The sequence below is a fragment of the Typopeltis vanoorti genome, chromosome 16 (assembly GCF_054136105.1).
Source record: "Typopeltis vanoorti isolate ZY-2024b chromosome 16, IOZ_Tvanoo_1.0, whole genome shotgun sequence".
Taxonomy (NCBI): Eukaryota; Metazoa; Arthropoda; class Arachnida; order Uropygi; family Thelyphonidae; genus Typopeltis; species Typopeltis vanoorti.
In genome coordinates, this window is record NC_143564.1 from 106,068,786 (window position 1) to 106,093,897 (window position 25,112).

At 34.3% G+C, this 25,112-nt stretch overlaps 1 protein-coding gene across 2 annotated transcripts in view; it reads left to right on the plus strand.

Annotated features, from left to right (window-relative positions):
* Positions 1-25,112, plus strand: part of Pi3K59F (phosphatidylinositol 3-kinase 59F) — a 586,771-nt gene that overhangs the window by 552,536 nt on the left and 9,123 nt on the right. For both annotated transcript variants that reach the window (XM_090405919.1, XM_090405920.1), the window contains one exon: positions 990-1,115. In XM_090405919.1, coding sequence (XP_090262045.1) covers positions 990-1,115 — 126 coding nt within the window. The remainder of the gene's footprint in view (positions 1-989; positions 1,116-25,112) is intronic.

The following is a 25,112-nucleotide window of genomic DNA, read 5'->3' on the forward strand; positions in this document are numbered from 1 at the left end:
TCGTAGTCTGCATTCTTCTGTCTATTCTAACGAAACCCTCGACTCCATAAGTTAAAATCGGTTAGTTTGAACATCGCTTTATATACACTGCTAGTAACATTTCAGCTAATTTTTCTCCTTTTTATTCCACATGTATTTATCCAACTGGCTCTCTCCTCAGCCAGCTTTTCTTAATCTATTCTCTGTTTCCAAATTTAATTTTATATTTTTGCTAAAAAAAAAAACTGTTAAAAAATAGCTGAAATGTGTTTCAGTTTTGCTTGTACTGTATATTCTCCATTGATGTGTTCCTTGAACACGTTAATGGAGAACATACATAGTTTTTCATAGTTTTTGTCCTTTCATTGCTGATTTTCATATGAAATTTGTTGTAACATTTGTCTGAAGACTAATAATGCATCTATTTAGGAAAAGACTTAATCAGCATACAGAATGGAGTTTAATATCCCTTATACTGATAAAGAAACATAGCATTAAAACTGATATAATGTAATGCATATTAGATGATGAATAACAGCGGAGAACAACAGAAACTATTAAACAATTAAACTATCTTCCAGTACATTGCTCAATTGTAACTACAGACTTACAACTTAAATAAACATAGACTATATATTGTTCTGTATAATTGTAGTGTTTTGAACAACAGTTTTTCTTCACCTTCTCATATGCCTTCTCGAGATCCACAATACTTAAATATACAGATACTTGTTATATTTCTATGATTTCTTACTTGTCTTAAAGTAAAAATCTGGTCCTCTATGATAAATACTCGAGTTCAACCTAAATAAAGTGTGTGTGTTTTGAAATTTAGATTTAATCTTGTACATTGTTACCACAGAATTTTTAACACCTTCAAAAAAAAAAAGACAGGAAACAATTATCTAAGAATTGGTTGTGAAGCAAAACATAATTTTTATTTTTTTGTTTTAAAATGTGTAGTAAAAAAAAATGTGCATAATTTCACTCTGAACTCTATATTTTGTTAGGTTTTAGATAAATTCCGTCTTGACTTAACAGATGAAGAAGCAGTCCACTATGTGCAAAACATTATAGATGTGAGCGTTACGGCAGTAATGCCTGCATTGGTAGAACAGATTCATAAAATTGCTCAGGTAACAATTATGTCCTTCGCTTCCTTTTTTAAGTTTACTAGTTTGTTTCAGACATTTGTTCCTTGTGGAATATTCATAGCCAAAGAGTTTCCATTATCACATATTCATGAAATCATAAGGATTTTGAAGTACAGTATATCATGCTGTCATTAGAACTTGTGCAGTGGATAATGCTTAAATATGCAATGACCAGTGCTTTTTTTTTTTTTTGGTGAGGGGGTGGTATGCAACAATATGGCATACTGTCACCTTTATGAAACAGTGATGTGTGTGTGTGTGACCTATGGATCTATGGATGCAGTACATTTAGAAATTTGTAATATTCAGTAATTTTTTTAAAGATTTACCTAGTATCAAATAAGCTTAGTTATTTAATGAAATTTGCATTTTTACTATGCCTATTATTAAGATATTTGCTATGACTGTTTTTAGAATTTTAAATTACTTTAATGTTTGTATATTAGCACATTCACACCAGGCTGTGTCTCATGTGAGTTGCACTTCAAGTAGGACTGCATTTCAGTGCTACAATAAGTTTTACTTTGGTTTCAGTCTATGTAGTATGGTGTTCATTCCAGTTTCTAATTACGCTAAATATTCTAATTACTCTATTTTACACTAAATATAGTGTACACTGACTATGGCTGTATGTTGTTTTTAGTGATACAATAAAAATTTACTTTGTTCCATCGCATCTCTGCAGTATGGTACTTGTAGGGGAAGATATGTTTCGGTATATAGGGTCATTTTCATTCTAATACTAAACTACCAATATATATATACATACCAGATATGAAAATGAAAAGTGCACCAGACAAATTCTTATGTCCTGTCTGAAAGTTAAGAACATCACAAGTCAATTTATCTCTTCCCCTCAGGAGCATGTTAAGTAAATCATTTTACATGGTTTTATCTGATGTTTGCGGTTATGTTTATCCTAAGAAGTAATACAAAAAAATTGTCTTGAACCATAAAGTAAAATCGTAAAGGATTACTAGTTTCTTTTCCCTTTGACAGCTAAGAAATTAAAAACAAGTGAGAAAATGAGTGAAGAGTTACTCAGAAATTGCATCGGACTGTTTTTGTTCATGATGGTATCACCGTCCAACAGCAAGGAGTGACTGGCCAAGTTGCTAGCCTGTTGATCAAAAAAAATGACTTCTGTGCAAAATATAACTGACTACATTATCAAAATAAGAGATTTGGATGCGGGACTGTTGTTAAGGTATATGCCACCACTAAATTCAAGAAAATATGTAATTTTTAAGGTGTTTTTTTAAAGGTTGAGATACAATTTTGCTGCATTTTTCTGTCCTCTGAGCCTGCTTATAGGTTACAATTATCCTGCTTGAATTGCATTAAAAAATGAGTTGAAAGAATGCAAAATAGAAAAGAAGATTGGCATGAAGATTTCTAAGAAATGAGAATATAATGAAGTTGCCTATTTTTGCAAAAGTTGACAGCAACAGTTACATTATCATACTATTAAGTAACAATATTCACACTGCTTGGATAGAAGTCACCAGACACCCCCCCACCCTCTCCATGAGCAAGGTGCATCATGGCATGTAACAAGTCGTGTTTGTTTCACATTTCATGTTCTTAGATGCCGTATGGTTATTCCCGTACCTCACCGGATTTTGGGAATGAAGTCTTCTGCTAGAATAAGTGGTAGAATCGCAGATTCCCTGTCCACACAGATTTTGTAGGCCAATCAAAAAACATCCATGCCCATGGAGGGATTCAAACCTGTAGCCTCTTGGCTGGAGAGCAGACATGCTAACCACTCTGCCAACCAGGCTGGCACGTATTTGTAGCCAGTATAATTTGGAGGCGTATGATGCTTCCAAGTCATTGCAATTGTGTGTAGGTGAAATGGCTGCGAGAAGCGAACTGACGGAGTTTGAATGAGGCATCGTGATAGGATGAATGTTGCAGTCAGTGCAATTGTCATCATCAAATTCCTGCCATGTACCCTCAAGGGGTGTACAGGATATGATAGTACTACATGAAAAAAATTACATCATTACTAACTTCCTATCTACAATTTTCCTCCAAATCAGTCTATTACTTGTCAAGACTCCAACATTATCAGATCTTATATTTCTATCGTCTAAGGCACTTTGTACCATATCAATCCACCTATATCTTGGTCTTCCTCTGGGTCGTTTTGCTGCCAACCTGGCAGAGAACACTTGTTTTGCTAATCTTTCTTCGCCCATTCTGTTTAAATGACCATACCACTTGAGATTAGCTCTGCTAACGCATTCTAGGATGTTGACAATGTCAAGTTCTTTCCTAATATCCTCGTTTTTAATATGATATTGCCATTGATGCCATCTGTTCACGCCTCTAATCTTTCTCAGGACTCTCATATCTGCGGTCTCTAGTCTTTGGTCAAGTGTTTTACTTCTGACTCAGATCCATAAGCTAAAACTGGTTTGAACACTGTCTTGTATACAGCTAATTTAGTGTTCTGACTAATTTCTCTCTTATTCCATATGAATTTATTCAATTGACTTCCTATCATACCAGCTTTGCTGATTCTGTCGTCTATTTCTATATTTAATTTACCATCTTCGGTAAAAATCGTGCCTAAGTAGCTGAAATGTTTCACTTGTTCCACAGGTTCTCCATTCACAACACATTGACATTTTCAATCATTCTGCCTATTTTCGTTAAGATAAAAAGCCAAATGGCTAGTTTTCTGGCACCTTAATATAGAAAATAAGGGGATAAACATCCTTTGTTGTTTTATAGCCAGTAAGCGAAACTAAAGATCGATAACTGCGATCTATAAGTTTCATGCCGAAAAACTATCGGCGAAGGCAATTTGAAGTAAAGGTGGAGCAAGCTCGTTCACTATGCTTGATATTTTCTCATAATGTAAAAAACAGCTCCTAGGTGATGTAATACTGTCATTACATTATGAGGAGAGGTCACTACCCAGACCGGTTTCAACCTTTTTTGAGGTCTCATCAGTGAGTAGGTAGACCTGGAAGATATCAAAGCTTAGTGAAAAGAACTTACATACCTTCACTATACGAATGCCATGAAGGTGTAATTATATTTTAGTTAAGATAAAAATATTTTTTTCGGCATGAAACTTATAGATCATAGTTATCTATCTTTAGATTCACTTACTGGCTATAAAACAACAAAGGATGTTTATCCCCTTATTTTCTGTATTAAGGTGCCAGAAAACAAGCCATTTGGCTTTTTATCTTACTAAAATATAATTACACCTTTATGGCATTCGTATAGTGAAGGTATGTAAGTTCTTTTCACTAAGCTTCAGGACTTAAGTTCTTTTCACCTGAAAGTATCTTCAGGACTTGGGTAAGTCCTGAAGATACTTTCAGGCACAAACTTTCTTTGCTCACACTTGGATAAAGGATTAAACTAAATTTATTATACTCTAACCAAGTGAAAAACAAACTTTCAACATCTTTCTCTAAATCCAGAGTAATTTATTAAAAAAGGGTGGCACACCATTTGGCAATTCCTATAGGTAGAGATGAACTGCTAATGCTTCTGCCTGGTATCTCCACTTGGGCCTGGCTCCCACTGAAGAGACCTCAATAAAAGTCGAAACTAGTCTGGGTTGTGGCCCTTCCCTTAATGCATAACATTAGACATATCCGCAAGGAGATGCGTTTTGCATTATGGGAGATACTGAGGTAGGAGTGTTGGTAGCTTGCTCCACCTTTGCAAGGAGTGCCCTGGTGTTGTACCACCTTACCCCAGTCGTGAAGATACTTTCAGGTGCAAACTTTGTTTGCTCACACTTGAATAAAGGATTAAATTAAATTTATTATACTCTGACCAAGTGAAAAATAAACTTTCAACATCTTTCTCTAAATCCAGAGTAATTTATTAAAAAAGGGTGGCACACCAATTGGCAACTCCAGGTAGAGATGACCTGCTAATGCTTCTGCCTGATATCTCCACTTGGGCCTGGCTCCCACTGAAGAGACCTCAATAAAGGTCGAAACTAGTCTGGGTTGTGGCCCTTCCCTTAATGCATAACATTAGACATATCCACAAGGAGATGTGTTTTGCATTATGGGAGATACTGAGATAGGAGTGTTGGTAGCTTGCTCCACCTTTGCAAGGTGTGCCATGGTGTTGTACCACCTTACCCCAGTCCTGAAGATACTTTCAGGCGCAAACTTTGTTTGCTCACACTTGGATAAAAGATTAAACTAAATTTATTATACTCTAACCAAGTGAAAAATAAACTTTCAACAACAACAAAGGATGTTTATCCCCTTATTTTCTGCCTATTTCATTGTTTTTGTCTTTTTATTGCTGACTTTCATACCATATCTATTACAACAGCTACTCAATTTAGTCAGAGAATCCTGCAGACTTGTAGCAGATTTATTTAGAAGTATAACATCATACGCATAAAGCTGACATTAACATCTTCAATTTTGATATCATGTTTAATACCACTTTCTTTCATAATGTGATCCATATAGATAATGAATAACAGAGGGGATAATGTGCATCCTTGTCTCACACCACATTTAACATCAAACCATCTTCCTGTACTTTCTTGAATTCTAAGTGCTGACTTACAACTCAAATAAAGACTAAGTATTGCTTGATATGATGCCCCATTGACACTATATGTAGCGTATTGAATAGCTTCTCTCTTGGCACCTTGTCATATGCCTTTTCCAAATCGACAAAACTTAAATACAGATCTCTGTTATATTCCCATGCTTTCTCGACTGTTTGTCGTAAAGTGAAGATCTGATCCTGACAGCCTCTATTTGGCCTGAATCTGGCTTGTTCTTCACCAAGCTTTTCTTCCACAATTCTTCTCAACTATTTCTCAAGTATACTTGCATAGATCTTGCCAGGAACACTCAGCAGGGAAATACCTCTGTAATTCTCACATTCAGTTTTATTTCCCTTTTTATATATGGGTACTATGAGAGCTCTACTCCAATCATCGGGAATTCGTCCCTCTGTCTAGGCTTTCTGAACTATGCACTGCAGCCACTGTAAGACTCTTATACCACCATACTTCATCATTTCTGGTCGAATATCATCTACTCCTGCTGCCTTTCCACATTTCAAGCCTTTGATGGATTTTTCTACTTCAAGTATGGATATGTATTCCTGACTGCATGCCTGGTCAGTGTTTTTTACCACTGTGCTGTCATCACTGCTTGTTTCATTTAGCAGTTTTTCAAAGTAATTACTCCATACTTCAAGGATATCTTTTCTTCCAGTTTTGATATCACCTTTATAATTTCTAACTCCTTTTACAGCACTCTTTCCTCCATTCCTACGCTTCTTCAACAACCTCCAGAATATTTTGCCACCGACTGGATATTTATTTTCTATATTCTTGCCGAAGTCCTCCCATGACTTTTGTTTAGTTAGTTTTACACAGTGTTTAGCATTCTTGCATTTGTCTCTGTATTCTCTAAGAGCACAAGCTGACTTATTTGACATGAACTTTTGATAAGCTTTCTTCTTTTCCTTCACTGCCTCTTTAACTTCCTGTGTCCACCAGGGAGTTCTGATTTTTCTATCTTTGCAGGCAACCTCACCACATGCCTCTCTGGCTGAATCAATCAATGTTTTCTTCAGAGTTTGTCACTGAATCTCCAAGGTTTGATTCCTGTTCTCAAACTCTTTCATTTTTTCTTCAATAATCTTTGTGTATTTTAGGTCTACAGTTCACATCTGAGAGCTGCTCAACTTTCATTCGCTTTAAAACTTTCTTACATGTTATTCTTTTCAATATGAAATTCAATTTTATCCTGCTCAAGACTAAATAGTGATCACTTCCAATTTCAAATCCTCTGTACACTCTGGTGTCCTGCACTAGAGAGAAAACATCACTGTCAACAATAACAGTCAATGAGACTTTTCTTATTCCTTGCCAAGTGAATTTGTGCACATTTTTATGTTGGAACATGGTGTTAGTAATAACCAGTCCATGTCCTGAGCAGAAATCCACAGATATTTGCCATTATTATTAGCTTTGCTCTTTTCTCCAAATTTTCCAAAATAATTTTGTATGCTCACAATCATTTCCTACTCTGCTATTTAGATCCCCAAGTAGGACCAACTTTTCCTTTTTCATTGTGTCAGTTGCTTTTTCTAAAGCCTAAAAAAATTCCTCCACTTCTACCTTAGTAGAACCTTCTGTGGGACCATAGATACAAATAAGTCTCATTGTCCAGTTCCCCATTCTCATATTTGTCCACATTACTCTACTTTAGACTGACTGCCATTCAAGAAGATTAGCCTCGTATTTTGTGTTGAATACTATGGCTACTCCTTCTTTTCCTTGATTGTCATTGCCTGAATATAACATTTTGTATTTATTGCTCAGAAAGATCTCACCAGTTTTTTTTTTTTTGTTTCAGTCACCCCTATTATGTCGATCTGGTACTTATCTAATTCCTCAGATAGCTCCATTTCTTTGCCATTCAGGCTTATAATGTTGATAGTACCAATCTTTAACTCTGGTGATGTTGAGTTGGGGTTCGTTTTCAGATTTGTTCCAGTAGCTGACTTTTCGCTGTTCGCCCTGGTTCCCTGACAAAAACAACGGGAGCCTTGTTTAACCAGACAATGCCCCAGCCAGCATGAAATTTTGTCATGTCATACCATCATTTTTTATTTTGGTTTAACCAATAGGAATACAATTTTGTCGGCTAAATCCCAAATTGCCAGCCCATCCTCGTTCATTCGGTATCCAAGTAGATACCCAACAGGGTGCACTACGAGAAGGTGAGGATTGGACATTAGGTCAGAAGTCCTGGTCGGTTCTCCGCACACCCAGTGCAATTTTGTCTAGGTGAAAAGGGTGTGAAAACCGATCTGACAGAGTTTGAATGAGGCATTGTGATAGGATGCCATGTTGCAGGCCTATCAGTTTGGCAAATTGTTGAGAAAATTAGGCCATCCCAGGTCAAAAATTAATGATACCATTCTTAGATGGAAGCATGGGAGTCAACTGCAAGTGCTTTTGGGTGAACAATAACCCACTGCACTCATCGAACATGGTGTTATGAAGGATAATATACAAAAACCATCATTCTTTGGCAGAAATATTGAATGCAGAGTTCAAGGCATCGGCTGAACACAAATCTCCACAAAAACATCTAGAACTGAGGCTCACAACATGGGTTTCCATGGTAGGACCATGATATGCAAGCTCACATTATCCAAACAACACATGCAGTATCATCTTCAATAGTGCAAAGAGCATGTACGGTGAGACCTGGAAACTTGGAAAGCTGTGTTATAGAGCAATGAATCGTGCTACACTCTCTACCGAGCAGATGGATGAGTGTAGCATCTGGTGAACATGTCTAACTAGAGTGCATAGCCCCAACTATGAAATTCAAAGGTGGTGATGTGATGGTATGGTTCTGTTTTTCCAGGTTTGGCCTTCGACCTCTATTTGTGGTGCAACAAACACTGAACTCCAAAAGGTATCTGACCATTCTGGACAAGGCAATCTTACTTTTGTGGCATTTTCATGGAACTGACCATTGTCCCTTTCTGCAAGACATTGCACTGTGTCAAAATGCTGCTGCTGTAACTGTGCAGTTTGTGTACATGAACATCACCACCACACTTGACTGGCCTCCACAGAGCCCTGATATCAACTCTGTTGAACATCTATGGGATGAACTGGAGCATCGCGTGAGGTCAAGGGACACCTGCCCCACAACACTCCAGAACCTCATTACATGCCTACAGGAAGAATGGTCTAAAATTCCCATTGGTCATTAATCATATGTTTGTGGAAAGTATGCTCTGTGGGATTGCTGCAGTAATTGCTGCTTAATAAGATGAAAGGAAGTCTTACATCTTATTAAGGTAGGTTCCATGGCTGTTTGTTCCTTCACCATGTGGTGTCTTTTGACTTTTTTCCAAGCAGCATAGATAAATACTATTTTATTTAGATTTGTTTTCATATCCTTTCAATCTTCAATTTTTTCAGCTAGCAAAGAATGAGTGCTGGTACTTATTTTCTTACCCCCCCCCCAAAAAAAAAGCATTAGTAGTGACCCCCTGATTATTGTAATTTGAGATACCATGTGTTTCATATTTTAATATATATATATATATAACATGATAGCGCTGTCTATCTAAGCATATTTCAAAAGTTGTTTTTTTTTTTTTTAAAAATAAATACTAATGATGGAATGTAACAGATGTGATGCTATGTTTTCTTCCCACACATATGCTCTGTCATGAGTAAAATACAGACCCCCCCCCAACACACACACACACACACACACAGCAATAGATGCATTCTTGCAAGCTCCTTGCAGCTTGGTTCATACGTCATCTGGGATGCTGGCCTTTTTTTAAATACCGGTATTGATACACAAATACTGATTTTTTGGTACTAATTTAAAAAGATAATTGTTTGTGACTTATACATATAAATGTTATAAATTTGACAATAAATCATTATTATGATTACTGAATTTACAACTGAGGGATTGTTTTACACAAAATAAATGTAAAGGAAACCTGAAAATGCCATGAAACTCAAAATATGGTTAATAGACACTTTGTTGGACACAAAAGTAAAAATAAATATTGCATGTTAGTGAATAATGATTTCAGAGATTGTTATAATATAAAAATATTTTTCTCTTAGTAAGGCACTTACATAACAACAGGTGTTGGAGTCATGACAAGCCCCATCAGCTGACTCCCTTTCCTGCAGTTGGACATTAGCATTAATTCTTGATTTAGATTCAAGTATTTCATTTTGTGAGGATGAAATTAATTTGTTATATGCAACTATATCTACACTAATCCCAATAAAGTTAGAGGTAGATGCAATATGCTGCAAAGAAGTAAATCTTTTATTTTTAGATGGTGCCTTAAAATGTACAATGAAAATACTTGGCAATCAATAGCTAGAGAATTGCATACAACATTGTGTGTATGCTTCTGTGAAACTGTATTTCACAGAGGTGTACAAGTTTATCACAGGTTCTTCAGTATTTGCAAAACAAAACATAAGATGATAGCGAATTATTTCTTCGACTCAGTAAAGATACTATAGTGAAAATTATACTTTGCTTAAAAAAATATCTCCTCCTTCAGAAAATGATTAACAGAAATTCAATATTAGAAGACCAGTATGGAACAGAACATCAGTGTTCAACAAATTCTTTTCAAAGTAAGAAATTTCCTGACTATAATGAGATAGTCATTAAAAGATAAACTTGAGTTTGGCAATTAATGAAACACTTATAACTGTTCCTACCCCAAAAATTCAAAACTAAAAAAACATGGTTACATAAAAAGTAAGATTTTATGAGGATGAGGGAATATAAGGAGTGAATTGTCAACTTGTCTATGACTATTTCACTACAGCATAGAATCTGAAAGGTCATTTTCTAAGGTAAATGAAATATATAAAAATTAGATCCACTTTAGTAAATAACATCATTATTATTATTGTCCAGGCATCTCTGAAGACTGATTGAGGGAGACCTAAATTATCCACATAATATCTATAATACTGCTCCTTGAACCTATTAAAAGACCAAGTGCTCACAACTGACTCTGGCAACCCATTCATTTACCTCTCTCCAAGCAAAGAATCTAGTCCTCACCTTACGTTCTAACTAACCACACTCATATGCAACTTCCATGGATGACGTCTTGTTCTACCCCTCTGACCAAGTGCTGAAACACTTCCCTGCATCAGTCCTATAAAACCCTTTAATACTTAAATGTTTCTATTATATCCCCTCTCTTTCATCTATCAACCAACTTTGGTATCCCACAAACCCTCACTCTTTCCTCATAGAGAGCATTTCATATTGTGCTTACCATCTTGGTCACTTGCCTCTGGATCTTCTCCACTACTTCCTCATCCGCAAGAAACCCAGATGACCAGACCTTACCACAGTAATCCTAATGTGGACATATCAAGGCCTTACAAAGAGGACTAACAACTTTTTTTTTAATCTCTACTTGTTAGTGTGTTTTTCAATAGGCAACTAATCCATATTGAGCTACCTTGGCAAACTTAGTAATATTCCCTCTAGACTTCAATTCTATCTACAACTCCCCCCCCTCCAAAAAAAAAACAAACAAAAAAAAAAAACCCTTAACATCATATATTTCCTGGGGTAGAGTTCCATCATTGTGGCACACAGCTTATAATCTATTTATCCCAAAATGCATAACTTTACATTTTTTCACATTATAACATAATACCCATAATCTTTTGTCCATACTGACAGCCTATTTAAATCATTCTGCTATCTCTCCCACATCGCTTAACATGATTATTTATTATTACTCAATTATATATTACTCTAGATAATAGAGTATTATCTAATACTCTATTATCCATCTTCATTTGTTCTGATTTGCATAAGAGAGTTCTGTGTGGTATTTTGTCAGATGCCTTTGCAAAATACAACAGAATCATCATGTAGTCATTCCCTTTATCCAACTCGGCTGTCATTCTATTATAAAAAGTTAGTAAATTACTAAGCATGACTCTCTTGTAGAGTATCATATTTTTATCACTCCATTCCTGAATTATCTTTTTGACTAACTTTTCCAGTACTTTAAACACCACCTTCTGAGATACTGATCGATTTATCTTATTTGCTATTGCAGTGCAAAGGAGTTATTTTCCCCTCTTTCCAGTTCCTTGGAACTCTGCCAGAGTCGGCTCTTAAATTAAAGAGTTTAGTCTGAGGTATTGCCAGTTCTCTTGCAGATTCTCATAAAGCATGAGCTGATATCCCATGGTCATATTTACATCGAGATTCTGCAATATCCTAAGAACCACCAATTTATCCACCTCCATTTCCACATTATTCCATTATCACATATGTCACAGCAGTAACCTCACTTGAATGATATACTCTTACAAAGTAGTACCTCAGTAACTCAACATCATCAGCACTCATTAAGACTATCCTTCCATTGTCATTTATCCTCTTATTTGCCATGTAGAAAAAAACTCTTGGGGATTCCCTTTAGCCTGCTCAGCTAGTTTCTTGTCATAACCTGCTTTTGCCTTCCTTACCATGCGGGTCACTTTTCTGGCATGACCCTTGTACCGTTCATCAGCTTGCTTGTCACGTGTCTCCTTATATATCCTCTACAAGATTTTCTTTTTTTGCTGCTCATGCTTAATGATACTACTTATCCATCTAATTCCTACTTGATTAACCCTTCTGACCTCGCAAATACAATATGCACAGCTTCAGGCTTCCTCCTAAGCGTGTCATAATCACCTGCCTTGTAGTTCCACATATGCCCATTCTTGACAGATTATTCCTCATGTTTTACAGCATCCCAAGTCAAGACCACATGGCCACTCTTTCCAGTCAGAGGCATTCTGGCCACCTTAGTTATGGATAGCTCTTCTGATCCCATGACCAGATCCAATACTCTTGTATCCTGAGTCCCCCCCCCATCGCATGCTGCCTCAAGTAATTATCTCTCAGTAGGTGTATAAATTCCATTCTCCATAGTTAAAGTCTCCCATAATAATTACTCAACCTTCTCATTGTACTAATTTGCTGATGCATGCCTTCTAGATTATCCCTGGAACCCCCTGGCTTATAGCAGAAACTGTACATTTTGTCTTGTTGCCTCAATCTCACACCAAAGACTGTATCAAAAGAGTGGCCATCATCCTGCCTCTCTCTCTCTCTCTCTTATTCTTTTTGCTGCATTTCATCTGTTGCTCTTCCCATCTTGTCTTCTTTGGCCTCACTGAAAATATTAAATAAACCCTTCCTATTCTTTTCCTTTAACTACATCATTTGCTATTAGCCAAGTCTCACTAATTACTATAACTTTGACAAGTTGCACTAACCAGTGTCCCCAAACTCCTCCTCTTCCTTGTTTCTGATACTTCTGGCATTAACATATTGAAATTGTAGCATCCCTTTAGACCTCCAGCCACCTTTACTTCCAGAATTGACCACCCTATTCACTATTGTTACTTGAGAGACTAGATTCTGCGTTTGTTAGTAACTGTCATGCTCGCTCACTTGCCTAATGGGTGCCTCCACACACACTTACATCCACTCTAATTGTATAACATTTCCTGAGTTTGCATTTCAGCACTTTCAGTGAACAAAGATCTCTCTCTCTCTCGACACCTAACACCAAAACCATTTAAGTGCAGTCCATCAGCATTATACAAACCTTCTTTCTGTCAGACTCACACCATAAGTCCACAAACCTTACATCACTCCTGCACAACCTGTGTATTGATTTGATTTTTTTGCTCTCAGTGCCCTCCTCAGCTTGCCTCTTTCATAACGTGGCAGAAGACTTACAATCTGCCACGTTCTGTTTTGTCCAACAACTTCACATCATCCCTCATAGAATACTTCTCACCTCTTAGATCATTAGTGCTGGTAATGGACTATGGGCTGCTTATGTTTCTAAAGAGTTCACTTTATTTGAAGAGGTAGAGTGGATGTTAAGCAAAGCTAAAATTTGCATTATTATTGTGTGTTTTTTTGTTTTTAGAAAATGGTATTTTTTAAATTTTTTTTTCAGAATATTTATTATTGTAATACAAGTTTGATATAAAACATGAATTCAACTAATTACTTACTTTTTTCTTACCTTATTTTATCCAGTTTTCATTAAAATTGATTGAGAAAAATTATGGTATCTCAGTATCATAAATTAAAAAGTACTGTTATTAAGATTTTGACCAGGATAATGAGCCCTAGATGCAAAGAATTTTTATAATTGCTTTTCAGCTGAAGATGAGTTAGCAGGTCATGCGTGTGTGTGTGGGGGGGTAATGAAAAATAGAAACATTTTAGAAGATATTAAGATAAAAATTAGAAATGAAAAACCAACTTACTGTAGTTTTTTATTATAAGTACACAATAATTTTCAGTTATGGCTCATGACCATTATCAGTCTTACGGAATGATTTAAAACACCGAATAACACTTTAAAATGAAAAAGCATAAGTTAAAAATATGAGACTTTGCAAGCATTATATGAGCTCATTCTGTATACACTCAGGTAAAAAGTAAATAATTTGTTTTAAAAAAAAAATATTAATTACACTGGCGAGGTGTATTTAGTATGATCACTTCCCAAAACTAGAAAAGTTTGAGGCAGTCGTTATTATTTAAATTAGCCTATCAATGAGAGCTTCACTGCTCTCTTAATGTAATCCTCTATTGCCAATGCTCACTATAACAAAAGCCATTCACTGCAATGAACTACTGAAAATTTCTGACCAAAGCCACATAGATTTGCTATATTTTTTGATGTCTAGTGTTAGTGATATGCAGGGCCGAGCCGTGCGGTTGTGCAGATTGTGCGCTGCACAAGGGCGCTTGAAGATAGGGGTGCCATTTCACCATGGGAAATAATTTTAAAAAATATAAATTTTCTTATTCTTGAATTATATCGTTTGAAGTGAAACGTTATCAATATTACCACAGATTTTATTTCACAGAATAAGCATCGACTCAGCGAAAATTTTAGAAATATTTTAGATTGTTTATTATATTTTTAGTGGAAATTGTTAGTTTAAGACAGACCATGAATTCATTCTTATGCTGTGCTTTGCCCAGTACCGTTGACAGGATGTAGCATAGAGGCAGTGGAAATTGTTAGTTTAAGACAGACTGTGAATTCATTCTTATGCTGTGCTTTGCCCAGTACCGTTGACAGGATGTAGCATAGAGGCAGCCTGCCTCACGGCGCTGCTTAATAAGGGCACTCGCTCAGCCGTATTACGGCAACAAGATATTTTACAACAATACAGCATTTAGTTAACAAACAAAAAAACGCCATTTCCCATTGCCAGTTAAATATCTGCTTATTATATTTTATTAATAAAAAAATTACAGTCATACATACTAAAACTAAACATTTTCGAACCCACTTATTAGATACTTAAGGAAACAACCCATAAAGTATCATACGATGTGAATTTCATAAACTTTTATAGTCTATATATAAATATATATCTATTAAATTATATTATGCATGAATTCTCCTACTCAAACTGCGGGTTTCTATCTCCCCAAATTTCACATTTGAGCGATAATTCGCTCCCTGCAATAAACAATACGTTATCCTCTGCCATTATACTGCAGAAACACTAAAACCAATTAGTTTTATCATGTCACTGGATAAGGTTTCACAGACATCATTTGCACACTAATATATATTTCTCAACAAATAGTGCAATTGCAGACAACTGGGAATATAAACACTAACTAATGAATGACATCTCCCCTCCAACAGAAACTGCTATATACAGCAGGTGCAACATATGGTTTTGCTTGACACTACCCCATCATGAACGTGTTAAAACTAAGAAATATATAGTGAATGCATTTCAGATATTATGGAAATCGGTTTAAGAGAATTAGCATTTCAATTCAATTGTCAGCTTGTTTTGTTTGGGTAGCTCGAGCTTTTGTTAATACTGCACCAATCATATGCACTTCTTAATAGTGGCTTTTTCTCTATTATACTGGCCTACAATTGTGCACATCTTTCACTTCTCATTAGTAATTTGTCAAGGATTGTTTTACATATCTCAAGTCTTAAATTACTGGTAATTTTTGTTTGATATAATGGGAAAGAAGATGACTCTATTTGGGTAGATAACTGATTGCACACAAGGAAACTGCTCTTGAGGACAGAAGAAATGATGGAAAATAGAAGATTGTTGGTAAGTCATACCCATTTTCAGTTTTTTTTTTCTGAAAACTTTAGTTTCCGAAAATCCCCACATATATCTCGCAGCACGATTTTTTAGCTTTAATTTTGGGAAAAAAGTGCGAGTTATAGTCAAGTAAATACGGTAATTTTTTTAGCTTTCAAATTGTTAAGTATGGATCATTGGTTAAAGACTGGATTTATAAAACGCACAAAAGAGAGCAATATAGCAGATATAGAAATAAGCAATTTCACTCTTCTCATTGATGATAAATTATTTATATTAAGTAAAAATGATTAGTATCTTTATAAATTTTGTTCTATTAAAAATAAATCATGTTTTTTTTTTGTTTAAATGTACATCTAAATTCAAATAAAACACAGTTACAATGAAATATATTTTTATTTATTTATTTATTATTATTATTATTTTGATAAGGGTATTTTGAAAAAGTACTTGGTAATAATGAAAATTAAAGGGTACACGGATATCTGAAGTTTCAGAAACACTGATCTATCCAAAAATATTTAGTCTGAAACATAGATGTACATAACGATGTTCGTTTTCTTAAATTCCACTTCAAATTTGAATAGACGAAATAGCATCTATCCAAACAGGCACTTACATTTTTTTCGGAGTCATTTCAATTTTGAATGTGAAACATATTGAGTGTATTGTGTATTCTGTGTTTAAATGACTTTGGACAATTTGAATTTAGTTGTGTACTTATTTTTAGATTTTTTATAGACAAATAAAATTTTAAAGATAATAGTTTATAAATTATAAACATATTAATCAGCTGAGGGACCCTAGCTAAAAATCCTGTATATATGCGGGATAGACTATCGGTGCATCAGGCTGATGCGGCTTGAATTAAATTAATAAACATAGGTTATTTATGAGCTATAAAATCCTTTAGATGAGCTTTTTACACATACTGCAATTGGCCCTTTCTTGATAATTTTTGGTATATTTTTGCATCATTTCATTTTGTGCGTTACACTAACAGTGTTACTGTGCAGTTGCCTTTTGTTTTATAAAATATATTTATGATTGTTTAGTAAATTTTTTTGTGAATTTGGATTATTATTCATGTAAAGTAAGTACATCTATTATATTTTTGCTAAGTTTGAAAATCAGTTAAATTGTTTAATTTTAGTTAATTATTTTATTTTGAAAACAAAAGATTTTTATGTTAATAAATAATTTTCAATAAGAGATTTATTTATATATTTGTTCTTGTTCTGGTTGGAAGACATTGGGGTCCTTTTATTGATTTCTTTAATAAATAATTTTAATATTCTAGAAATTTCTTAATTATTAAACAATTACCAGAATGTAAAAAAATATTAAATAAATATCACTGAGAAATCAATCAGTGGCTAATATCTCTACATGTTAATTTTCAAAAAATACCTAAAATGTAAGCATATTTATTATTCAAAACATCTGAAAAATCAAATTCTGTAATTAAAAAAAAAAAAGTCAGTCTTGGGCCATTCACCTTAAAAATAATAGTCAGTTAAGGGGTTAAAAAATAAGTTGAAGGGAAAATTTCAGAAATTATTATTTATTTTGTGGACAACTTTTAACGCTCTTCTTATTTTAAACTCTAACCAAGTGTGTTAACCCTTAGATGTCGGAAAAAAAGCCAAAGAAGTTATCTGGTGCACAAAACAGGAAAAGACAATTGCAGCGAGTACAACTGGAACATAAACTGGCTGGATCGCTGAATAAATTTTTAACTTCTTCTTCTTATTGTGCTATCTTCTATCGAAGGTCAGCGACCATCTTGGCGAACAAACTGCGATCTTGTGTTAATCTGAGCAGTTGTGCACTGCTCTTTCCTGTCCACGTCTTGATGTTGTCAAACCATGATATTCTTTTTCTTCCTCTAGTTCCTTTGCCATCAATTCTTCCTACCAAAATAGTTTGTAGAAGTTGGTATTTGCTGTTTCTCATGATGTGTCCAAGATATGATGTTTTTCGTTTCTTGATTATTTGTACAAGATGTTTAGCTTTGCCAATGGATTTTAAGACATCTTCATTGGTAATTTTTTCTGTCCATGATATCTTTAGCATTCTTCTGTATAGCCACATCTCAAAGGCTTCGATTTTCTTGATGGTTGTCGCCTTCAATGTCCATGTTTCAACTCCATAGAGCAGAATAGACCATACGTAACATTTCAGCATTCGGCATCTGACTTCCATGTTTAGGTCTTTATTGCAGAATAGTGTTCTCATTTTCATGAAGGACTGCCGTGCAACTTCAATCCTTGTCTTTATATCTATTTCTGGATCCCACCGTTCATTAAGCCAGCAACTAAGATATTTATATCTTGACACTTGATCAATATTTTTCCCATTGAGTGTCAGTTTCATTGATGAGGCTGGATGTTTGCTGATGATCATGTATTTTGTCTTGTTGATGTTTATATTTATTCCCATTCTTTGACTTTCTATGTATACTCTGTCAATGAGTTTTTGGAGATCCATAATGTTATCTGCAATTAGCACGGTGTCATCTGCATATCGTAGGTTGTTAACAATCTTTCCATTTATTGTGATTCCCTCTGGACATTCTTCCAATGCTGTTTTAAAGATTACCTCTGCATATATGTTGAACAGGAGTGGTGAGAGCACACATCCTTGTCTCACTCCTCTTTTGATGTTAATATCACTGGTGGTAATGTTGTCTAATTGAATGGTAGCTGACTGATTCCAATACAGATTTGTTATTAGTCTTATGTCTTGTTCGTATAGCCTTATTTGTTGAAGGATTTCTATTAAGTTGGTGTGTCTGACTTTGTCGAATGCTTTTTCAAAATCTATGAAACACATAAAGACAGATTTCTGTTTTTCTATGCATTTTTGTATCAATATTTGGGTACAGAAAAGGGCCTCTCTAGTACCAAAACCATTCCGAAAGCCGAATTGTGTTTCACTTAGAGTTTCTTCACTTTTTCTATAAATGCGATTCTGAATTACTTTCAAAAATATTTTTAATGTTTGGCTCGTTAGACTAATAAGTCTGAAGTCACCACAGGAATTCGCTTTGGGATAGTGATAAATGTAGATTTGAGCCAATCTGATGGAAATTCATCACTTTCATATATTTTATTAAATAGTTTTTCAAGAAGTTTGATGTTATCTGGTTCGATTAATTTTAAAAATTCTGTTTGCACACCATCTGGTCCACTGGCTTTTCCTGTTTTACTTGTTTGTATAGCATTCTCTATTTCGCATTTCATGATTGCTGGTCCTTGAATGTTATCTTTTATATTTATAGGCTTCTGTCTAGTATCATTGAAAAGTTCTGTTACATATTTTATCCAAATCTGTGCTTTATTCTCTTCTTCTAGAACTATTTTTCCATTTTCGTCTCTTAGAGACACTATTTGCTTTTTCCTCAGTTTTCCGGAAATTTCGTTGATTTTCTTATACAGATTGAAATTATCATGTTGTTTCTGAAGCAGTTCAATTTCAGTACATAAATTTTTCATCCAATTTTCCTTGGCTTCTTTTATTTTTTCCTTGATGATGTTATGTGTTTCTGTATACCTGGCTAGGTCTTTGTTTTTATACATTCTTCTTGTATCAATAAGAGAAAGAATCTCATCTGTCATCCATTCCTGTTGTTTTATATTATTCACATAACCTACTTCTTCAATACTTGTTGGCATTCTTTAAGCTATTCCAAAGAGATTCCACACTTTTATTTTCTTCTATGTTAATCTGTTGTAATCGCAGGTTAAGCTGTGTCTTGGCATTTTTATTTATGTTCGGGTCTTTCAGTTTTTCTACGTCAATTTTCTTTTTCTTCTTTTGTGATTTTTTAGCTGATTTTAATCTAAGACGTATTTCTGCAACTATGGGATTGTGGTCTGATGAGATATCTGCTCCAGGATAATTTTAACTTCAGGACCACATAAAAAACGAAGAACAGAAAGTTCTGACGAAGCAAGTACTCCGTGTAGCTCTACTCCAGAAAAAAGAGAGGACACAAGGTAACTATGAAGAAACAAATGTTACATGCAAAAATGAAACTGGACTGTCTACAGAAGTTGCAGCAGAAGAAATATTGGATTCCGATTCAGCGAAACACAAAACTTCAAATTTTAATGTTAATGATCCAGGTGCTTGGCCGAATTATATAACTGCCAAAGTTAGTGATTGTTTAGTTGAGCATTGCCCATGTCAAGTAGTTAATAAAGAATTTCCCAAAGATGAATCTGGCTGCAAGTTCTCCGATTCATACTATTATCGAACTTTAGCAAATGGAGAAAAACTTTTACGAAGTTATTTAGTTTATTCAGAATCGCAAAATTTGGTTTTCTGTTATTATTGTAAAATATTTGGTAGTCATAATTCCCACCTTGCTAATGAATACGGTTGTAACGATTGGCAACATTTGAGTCATATACTAAAAATACGTGAGACATGTTCCGTACACATTAAAAACTATTCAAAATACAGCGAACTTAAAATGTCATTGATTAAGAAATGCACTATTGATTGCACACAACAAAGATTATACAAAACTGAGAAAAAATATTGGCATTCTGTTATAGAACGGTTAATCTACATAATACAATATTTATCAAGACAGTGTATAGCTTTTAGAGGTTTTTCACAAAAACTTTTTGAAAATGATAACGGCAATTTTTTAAAGGTAGTAGAAACTGTCGCTAAATTTGATTCGATAATGGCAGAACACTTGCATCGCATCCAAACATCACAAAAAAGGAACATTACTCATTATTTAGGTGATAAAATACAAAATGAAATCTGTATAATTTCTGAAGCTATAAAACAAAAAATTTTAGAAATGATTAAAGAAGCGAAATATTATTCATTAATTCTTGACACTACTCTGGATATAAGCCACACAGAACAATTATCTATTATTATTAGATTTGTTAATCAAAATAAAGATACAAATATAGCAGAAATTCATGAACATTTTTTTGGGTTTTCAATCTGTAGAAGATACCACTGGGCAAGGACTATTTCAATTTATAAGAAATTATTTAAAATTATTGAATATTAACATTTCAGATTTACGCGGCCAAGCTTATGATAACGGTTCAAATATGCGAGGCAAACATAATGGACTGCAGAAAATCCTTGAAATAAATTCAAGGGCTTTTTTTATTCCATGTGCTGCTCATTCATTAAATTTGGTAGTTAATGATTGCAGCTAAGATATCCTGAAACTGTAAATTTTTTGGGGGTAATACAGGAATTATATAATTATTTTTCAATATCTGAATATTGAAAAATAATTATATAATTATTTTTCAATATTCAGATTTATGCGGCCAAGCTTATGATAACGGTTTAAATATGCGAGGCAAACATAATGGACTGCAGAAAATCCTTGAAATAAATTCAAAGGCTTTTTTTATTCCGTGTGCTGCTCATTCATTAAATTTGGTAGTTAATGATGCAGCTAAGATATCCTGTGAAACTGTAAATTTTTGGGGGGTAATACAGGAATTATATAATTATTTTTCAATATCTGTGAAACGTTGGGCTATATTAAAAAAACATTCGTGTTTTAAATTTGAAACCACTTTCTGCTACTAGGTGGGAAAGTAGAGTAGAAGCAATAAAGCCACTTAAAAATAATATCAAGGAAATTTACCAAGCTCTTTTTGATATTACAGAAGATGAAACTAAAGATATCGATTCTAGAGTTCAGGCAGACAACTTAATTTCAAAGATTTATTCATTTAAATTTATTTGCTCTGTTCATGGTTGGTACAAAATCTTAAGTCTCGTAAATGTTGCAAGCAAAATAATGCAGAATCCGACATTTGATATAGGAAAAATTGCAGAAACTCTTGATTATGTTATACAAGAATTAAATACTCACCGAACAGACCAATATTATTTTGAAAATATTATTAGAACTGCAAAAGAAGTAGCAAACGATCTTAATATTGATCCTATTTTTCAAGATATTCTCAAAATAACAAAAACAAAAATGTTTGGTTACAAAGCATCAGATGAGACAATGCATGATTCTAAACAAAATTTTAAAATAATTTTTTTCTTCGTGATTTTAGACACGACAATAATTTCAGTCATGGAAAGATTCATACTCTTAAAACAACATAGCGAAGACTTTAAAGTTTAAGAGACATTAGCAAATTAAAAGATTGAAGCGATGAAGATTTAATGAAACACTGTAAAGATTTGCACTTAAAACTGAGCGACAATCAAGATTCCGACAATCGCGATATTGATGGTAATGACTATTTGAGGAATTAAAAACTTTGCAATGTTTTGTTAAAAAAAAGAGTCGGCTCCTCAGGATGTTTTAAATTATATATATATACGAAAATAAATTAACCGACACGTTTCTGAATACTGTGATTGTGATGCGTATTTATTTAACATTACCAATATCCGTAGCATCAGGGGAAAGAAGTTTTTCAAAACTGAAACTAATAAAAAATTATTTGCGGTCAACAATGTCTGGAGAGTGTCTAACGGATTTATCAATTATATCAATTGAAAATAATATTGTGGATTCATTAGACATTAAAGATATTATTAAAAATTTTGTGGTGGCCAAAGCAAGACAGATAAATATGCAAAATAAATCTATATTTATACTAATTGCTATATAGTTAAAAGCATGAATCCAGATTATCTTCGTTATGTAATATTTCTTTTTATATTAAAATAAAAGTAATTTTTGTTTATATATATATATATATATATATATATATATATATATTATGTTGTATTATATTAAGGAATAAGCATTTTTGAAAATGTTTATTATTAAAATTTTCTTATTTATGAATTTCAGTGATTACAATGTTTTGCTATTGTTAAATAAAATTTATTTTTATATATAAACTGTTTTGTACTTTTAACAAAATAAAATTTTTCGCATAAATTTTTCATGGAAACTTATTTTATGGGGGCACTGAAAAACGTTTTGCACAAGGGCGCCTTCTATCCATGGTGTGGCACTGGTGATATGTATAACATCTACAGTATTTTGTATAACATAGACAATATTTGTATCATAAGACAATATTGATTTAGGCTGACAGACAGATGAATCATCTTGTAAACAGACAATGTAAATTAAATATATTTTCTCTTCCTTATGATTTTCTTAATAACATTTTCTTTTCTCTAGCTTACTTTATTGTAAGAATACAGTATATAATACATATAATATACAAAATGTTAATAAACTATTTATGTTATCGGTAAGGCTTTTGGTCAACAGTAGGCTATTTATTAGTAGTAAGTTCAAGGGTCAACTGTATTCATTCATGTGAATGTGTGATATGTAGTCTCCCAGCCAAGCCAAACCAGCTCCATCTGGTGTAGTTTCAAATAATGCTCTCGCATTCCTAGTAAGTATTGCTGCCAAAAAAAATGGCATATCTCCTCTAGATGGTAGATGATGTTCATTGGCCAGTGAAACCCAACAGCTTTTGGAGGTTTGAAGTGGCTTTTGCCATTTGTTTCCCATAGTTAAGTTTTTGGTTTCTGCATCCCCCCCCCCTCTTACTAGCTACTAAAAAAACTACCATTTTGTCATATGTGCCTGGAAGAAGTTTGAGTAACTTCTTCCTGTTACTGAGGGAAACTGTTGAGGCTACAAAATGGACTGAAAATTGGATACTCTTTGTGGGAGGCATGCCTGCTAGTCTGTAATTCATATTGCATATTCCTATAATGTAATACCAAAAAAAAAAAAAAAATGCTTCACCAGTATTCCAATCTTAACTGCAATATAGATGATATGCATCACCACCTACAAAAATCTCAACTAGTAGCTTCAACCACTACTATTCACCTCAATTTTCCTAACAATACTGCACGTTTTCCATGTCTGATATCTCATCAGAGAATGGCATCTCCTTATGATCTGCTCTGGCCCAACATTGTCTCATCCTATTCAGTTGCATTCATTTGTTGTCTGTAGCTCTATAAATTGTGATGATCACTCTGACCTTTTCTTCATCACTTGTTTTTAAGTCCTCCGATTCCTAGATGATATCACATGGGGATGGAAGGGTTTTTCCTCCCAGAAAATAGGGTTTTTCATTTTGCAGGCATACCAACCAGATGCATATGCACAATTAAAAGACAGTCTGAAGTAACGAGTCAATTGATCAAGCTGGAAGAGTTGCAGAGATACATGATAGCAGCAGCAGTCTTTCACAAATTGTCCACATGCTATAACTTCCTTCACCCAACCACCATTAATCTTGTACCATAATTGTGCCCAAGGACGCAAAAGGGGATGACCTCCATAATTTCTATAATGCCTTTCTCTGGACTGACTGCTGTTTTCATTCTTCTGACACAAACATCTTTTCCAACAGATTAACTGAAATAATTCTTACTAGCATGAAGGCCTTCATCACCCAGAAACCCTGGACCACTGTCCAAACCTTTGTTCTTCAAAAGATATGCCCAGGCAGTACAAGAAAAGAATTCAGCATATCACAAGTAGCTTGCAACCAAAACTCTGGCATCTCACTTAGCATACACAGCAGCACATAACAGCTGCAAAGACCATCAATAAATCCAAGTAAATTTTGTGAATAGTCACTTGCAGAAATCTTGCTTCCTGTCCGAATGGCAGCTGGATATTTTGGTTCCTTGCCAAGGCCATTGGGTACACTTTCTCTCCATCTGTATTTCTGCTTCACTCACATCTAGATGGTACTATTGTGACATTACCGACAAGGCTGACCTTCTGCTATCACTCTCCTCCAACTCTTGCACTGATAATCAAGTGACCCACTTTACTAAGAACTTCTCACTGTATGCCTCACTAGACGTTTCAGAACGGCATCAAAAGAATCTTGCATAATTTAGATGTCAACAAGTTTTCTGAGCCTGACATGACTGACATCATCCCCTCAGTTGAGCTTAAAACATATGCTTAATGCCAGTCTTTATAATCTTTTATATTACTCTACAGCATGGAAACAAGCTTATATTCAACTCATGACAAAAAAAAAAAAAACATCCAACTATCATTGCACTAACCTCAGTTCTATCAAAGATAATAGACAAAGTCATCAACTCCTTCTCCACCAGCAAGCCCACCAGTTAATCAGTGACCACCAATATGAATCCTGCCACTCTTGGTCCACAGCTGATCTCATCCATCTATGTACGTAAGCTATGGAAAGGTTTGGTATAACTGATAAGCATTTGATTTCTACCACAAAGACCTACTTGCCATATTACCATGTTACATCTCCTTTTCCTTTGCAGTTGGACTGCTGCTTTCCTATCGAGTTGTTCAATGC